At 44.2% G+C, this 6,018-nt stretch overlaps 1 protein-coding gene across 1 annotated transcript; it reads left to right on the forward strand.

The window, feature by feature from the left end:
• Positions 1–3,445: 3,445 nt before the first annotated feature.
• On the forward strand, positions 3,446–3,628 carry PV09_09749 (uncharacterized protein; the record flags this gene model as incomplete). The annotated part of the gene is made up of 1 exon (XM_016363869.1): positions 3,446–3,628. One exon carries the CDS (start codon positions 3,446–3,448, stop codon positions 3,626–3,628), a length of 183 nt encoding a protein of 60 aa, XP_016208304.1.
• Between the last annotated feature and the right edge of the window lie 2,390 nt (positions 3,629–6,018).

Raw genomic sequence — 6,018 nt, forward strand, 5'->3', positions numbered from 1 at the left:
TATATAATGCAACCACAAAATAATATTTTAATAAAATATCCTATATTTTGTACACTCTGAGGCTTGATGATCATATCTACGACAAATATAGCATGTAATTTGCCATGTTTCAGCTGCATTTGGCGCCTCACGTGATTCCTGAGCTTCCTTAACTGCTGCTACCACCTCGCTATTTTCAGTCCTAGGAGACTGTTGAATCAACTGAGAGGCCTGAGCAACAGTTAAGCTAGTTGCCTTACTTATATGTCGTCTCTTTAATAGCTTCTTTTTTTTCTGTCGCTCATTAGCAGCTCTTAATCTCTCATTCTCAGCAGCCAGTAGGACTGCGCCTTGCATAGATAGCTCACAGCCTTTCACCAGCTGTTGTATTGCCTGATTAGTTAGTGTAGGTGGACTATATGATAGTTTCCTAAGTAGATCTTGTATCGCCCCTACATGCTGATATAGCTGAGTAAGATTGTGAGGAGTTTTGGGTGTAAATTGCTGATCATCTGTTGGTAGAGGTTAGGGTGGTGTAAGTGGCCTCGAGATTGTTGATAGAACTTGTTCTGGGTTGAATGGGACAATTCCAGTAGCAGCAAATCCACTATAGATATTACTAAGTGAAAATGCCTCTGATCGAGCTGTTTTCAAGCATGTAAGAAACTCCGCTTTGTTGATGTGAGAGATGCCAAGCCTCATCAGGTTTGCGACCTGATTACCATATGCCCTCTTTAAGACTGTAAAACAGCCTACATTAAGGGGCTGTAACAAGTGTGATGAATATGGAGGCATACATAATGTAATGATAGAGTGTTCTTTACAGTAGTAATCAAATTTAGGTGTTATATGAGACTCATGCCTATCAAGGATAAGCAAGCGGTATGCACCAACAGTCTGTGGTTATGTATATGGTTCAAATATATCAGTAAGCCATCGAAGACCAAGCTCATTTGATGTCCAACCCTTTGGGCTGAGACTAATTATCCAATCTGGTGGTAATTCACTGTATTCATACCAATTCTGGATATGAACCTTGCCTTTCAGAATCACTATTGGTGGTAGATGATAGCCACTGGCTCCGACTGCCTCAATCACTGTAGCCCATTCTCGATCACCTTGCTGTATAAGACTAGGCTTTGTACATCAATCAGATGTAGTTATCACTTGTGATGTACTTGTAATGCCTATTGCAAATCCGGTCTCATCAAAGTTGTAAATATCATCCTTGATGATACTATATTTCATGATTGTATTGCGGACAAGTGTAAACTATTGTTGGATAAGCTCAGGATCTTCGCATAGAGCGCGCTGGTAGTCATATTTCCGATTATATTGTGATTTGAGCTCTGGTTGGCGGTTAATAAATCTTAAAGGCCAGTTTTTGCCAATATATATATCAGGTCTATTTCACTTCTGTAGTAATAGATTAGCTGCCGATCGCAGATTTGATGGTGACAATAAGTAGCCTCGATCCGCTATACTAATTAACCATACTCTTAGAGTCTCCTCTTCTGTTGTTATGAGTTTGTGGCCGGTTGGTCGATAATCGACGCGTCCAACGCGACCGTGAACGCGATCGCGCAATGTGCTTTCAGGAATGCTATAAAGCTGTGCAGCTGCTCGAATTGATAGATTTGATGCAGAATTAATTGACTGAAGTGCTAATAAAATTTTTCCTTCATTCTGAACTGGATTGGACATGTTGTTGTGGTTTAATGATAAGTTTCGATGATGTGGTGCGCGACTTGGTGGTGTGCGCGACTTGGTGGTGAAATACGTTAAGCCTCTGTGTGAGTCACATGCTCTGTGGGACTGTGGCACTTAAGCTCTGTGGGAGCCATATATGCTCTATGGGACTGTAGTATTTAAGCTACGCACAGCATTCCTTTTAGTTTACTTCCTCAGTCGTCAGTCTTGACATAAATCTAAACCTATTGCTCCCCATCTTGATATCACGCTTACATCCACCCCTTACAATTCTAGTGGCCTTTCCACAGCTTCCTTGGCTTCCTGGTCGGCGAACTCATTTCCCTGTATGCCCTCATGCCCTGGGATCCAGGCAAGGTGTATGTCTATGCTGCATCCCTTGCTAAGGCGCTCGGCTTCTATATTAATCCTGTTAGGAATACTTTCCCAATACCGACTAGCCTTACTGATGTAAGCTACTTCGGAAGGGATGAGCTTCCTAGAGCAAAGGGATATAGGAGAAACTAAGACTTATTGAGGAGGAACAACAATAAGGTAGTACTCAGTTTTATAACTTAGAGCAGTATGAGCTTCAAGTATAGAAAAGCATTCAAACTAACTACTAGGCAAAGCTAGACAGTTAAACTACAATGAGCGAAGATAAGAGACAGACCTCTTATTTATAGACGTTCTTGATCCATCATGTGTCCAGTCTCATCTGCTTACCCTGAGACTCTTGCATGAGAGTCTCAGTTGCTTACGGTGAGACTCTTGCATATAGTCTCACATGCCAAGACTGAGACTGCTTCTTGGCGTCACGTGTTAGTGACACATGTTACATAGCCGTACTGGGAGGTACGCTGTAACAAATCCTTTAAGAGATATGCTGTGCTATCCGCGCCTGTAGGTTAGCTATTGCTTGTAGTGCCGCCTTAGAGTCACTTAGGATAGTATAATGGTTTCATATTGGCTTCTATGTGGCTGTATTCCAACTGTAGTCCCTGCAGATCATATATAATACGATGAATATTGCAATCAGTTCAGCAGCAAAAATATTCTAGCTGGTATTCGGGCCTACACCAGCGCAAACCTTATGCTTAATATTTTGCTTAGGTCCTAGTGTAATTGCTGCTGCGCCGAGTTCCCTATCTTTTCCTGAGACATCTATGAATATTACTGAATCAGGTTCAACTAAGACCAGTAACTTAGTTGTTATTTTGGCTTCTTCTCTGCTGCGTATTATTTTTATTGTTGCGAATAGTGTTCATCACAATAGAGGGAGTAGTGCTAGGTTAATAATTTTGAGTTTCTTAAACAGCCTGTTCCCTGTCGCTGTTGCTATTATAAGTATAAGTAGGCTTTGCATTGTATAGAATAGGTGAGATTGTCACGGGGTCTTCCCCATGACACGTGATAGGCACCATTCTGTTGCCTTACCAGACCGGATGTTGGCTAACACTAGCCAACATAACTCGATGTTAGCCAACATAACTTAATATTGGCTAATATAGCTCAGCTAATATATATCCGATGTCGGAGGACTGAGCCTGAATTAGGCAAGGCAGATAAGCCTTACCCTTTCCCTCTGTGTATTTAAGCATGAGTCACTCTTAGATACTCTCTCTCTTGTGCAACGTCTTGACCTGAGTACTACACCTGTACCGCATGATCTAAGTAGACAGACAACAAATCTCATTATTTCACTTCACATGACACTTGAGCAGATCTCTTCTATCAGTTTCGTGACACTATATTGCACCTACTATCTTTAACAGCCATGACAACAGAACTGGAAACGATTATCCGTGCTATGCAGGTGCAAATGACCGCCCTGCAAGAAGCTCTGGCGCGACAGAACCAGGTGGTATTTACTCTAAGTGAAGAGATAGCCGCCCTTAAATCACCTCCTGGCTCTCCCCCTAGCACCACCTATACTGCACCTAATACTAGCGACCTATAATAAATGGATACACCCACCAAGCCTACAAACGGCTCTGGGCCTGCCCTGCAGAAAGAGCTCCTGGTGACCTGAACCCAATTGTTAGAAAGACTCCCAGATATCTCCGAGTTCACTGGCAAACGTAGCCAGCTCGCCGAATGGAAAGCAGCTCTGATGAACAAGCTCTTGGGCAATTCCGACCGTTATCCCAGTGAAACGGCTAAATTAACCTATGCACACTCTCGCATTTCTAGGGAACTAGCAATCACGCTGGGCTGCCTTAGCTATGATTTCCCAACCCTGCAATCACTGATCTCTTAGCTCGACAAACAATATGGGGACCCAAATAAGCATATTAATGCTGAACTAAAGCTGCGCGACCTTTGTCAAGGGAATCGCCCCTTTTGGAAGTTTTTTACAGAATTCAGGACCTTGGTGAGTAAAGCAGGTGCTGCGGAAGGGGCACAGTACATACTCCTGAAGGGCGCTATCAGTCCAGAACTACAGCGCCTAATGATCACCCAACCTGAACCGGAACACCTAACTAATTATATAAACCTGGTAGCCAGGATTGATGAGCAGTTGCGCTTCATCAACAGCAACTCCCGCTCCGCCCCGAAGCAACCTGCCCAGCCCTGCCGACACCCTGACACCATAGATATGGATGTCTTAGGCTACGCCCCGGCAGGCTCGGCTGAACAAGAACGCCGCCGCCAAGAAGGACTATACTATAAGTGTGGCTCCGATAAGCACATCTCACCCAATTATAAGGCTTCCCTCCCAAACCGCCCTGAAGGCTCCAAACACTCTAGGAGCGTTAATACAGTCTCCTCACGCACCCGTTCACCAGCCCACCGCGACAGCCCCCGCCGCGCTCGCGATTCTCGCCTGAACTCCCAATCTAGCTCTACCTCATCTAGAGGGTCTGACTGGTCAAAAGGATGGTCCTAGAACTAAGTCGCGCTCTAGGACCATGACCTATGTCACTGTTTGTAAACCTCACTAAACTGAATTTCCTAAAGGACTGGAAGCACTAAATCACTATTTCAGGAACACTAAAGCAGGGCGCCACTCAGGTGAACGCCCACGGAATAGTGGACTTAGGTGCTATAGGAAAGGGGTTCATAAGCAGCGACTTCACGCTTAGACATGGCCTGAGACGAACAAGACTAAATCAATATATTAACCTGAATGCCTTCAATGGATCCCGAACCATCACTATAAGGGTCACCTACTTAGTAACTCTCCAGATGACTGTTGATAATCACTACGAAATGATTACCTTCTACCTAATAACCCTAGGTAAGCACAACCTTATCCTCAGCCAGCCCTGGAACTTTGAGCACCGCGTGCAAGTGGATTATGAACGCAATAAGCTACAGTTCACAGCCCTAATATGCCATAACCACTTTATAGATAAACAATAACCAGAACCACCCAAACATAATGGCTTCCAAACCCCCCCTAAAAGGGGTTCGGCGAAGCCTTCGCCGAACCGCCCTAGCACCCTATCCCAATAGGATAATTAGAAACATGAATTACAGGTAATACAGTTTATCGCCCGAGCACCTGACCCACCAGATAAGCCCCCTCCTATAGACAACTAAGGTCTAGAGGAGAGCCCCCCCTCCAATACCATGATAGATATCTGCACAATTAGCGCAGCCCCCTTTTACCAGCTCTCAAGGAAACGCGGCGTGGAAATCTTTGCAGTCTCACTAGCCAATGTTGAAAAGGTATTCTTAGATAAGAAGTATACTGACCTGAAGGTGAAACTGCCACGTGACTACTGGGACTTCTTGGACTTGTTTTCCCAAAAAAAGGCAGATGAACTCCCAGAATATTGCCTGTATGACCACCGAATCGAACTAATCCCTGGAGCCAAGCCTACCTACAGACTACTTTATACAATGTCGCACCATGACCTCCTAGCCCTGCGCAAATACCTGACTGAGAACCTTGCTAAAGGATTCATCCAACCCAGCTCATCACCTATGTCCTCCCCAGTAATCTTTGTAAAGAAGCCAGGAGGAGGCCTCTGATTCTGCATTGATTACCAAAAACTCAATAAGATCACAGTCAAGAACCGTTACCTGATCCCTCTGGTCTAAGAGACACTGAACTGTCTTAGTAAAGCAAAATACTTTACTAAGCTAGATATTATCTCAGCTTTTAACCGAATCCGAATCGCACCTGGCCATGAGTACTTAACAGCCTTCTGCACTCATAAAGGCCTCTTTGAATACCTGGTGATGCCCTTCGGCCTTGAAAATGCTCTTAGCACGTTCCAACACTATGTAAACGATATCCTGCGCCTGTTCTTAGACATTTTCTGTACCATGTATATTGACGATATCCTCATATACAGCAACAGCTTGAAAGAACACAAGAAGCATGTACGACAGGTGCTA

This window comes from Verruconis gallopava (genome assembly GCF_000836295.1).
Source record: "Verruconis gallopava strain CBS 43764 unplaced genomic scaffold supercont1.160, whole genome shotgun sequence".
NCBI classification, from domain to species: Eukaryota; Fungi; Ascomycota; class Dothideomycetes; order Venturiales; family Sympoventuriaceae; genus Verruconis; species Verruconis gallopava.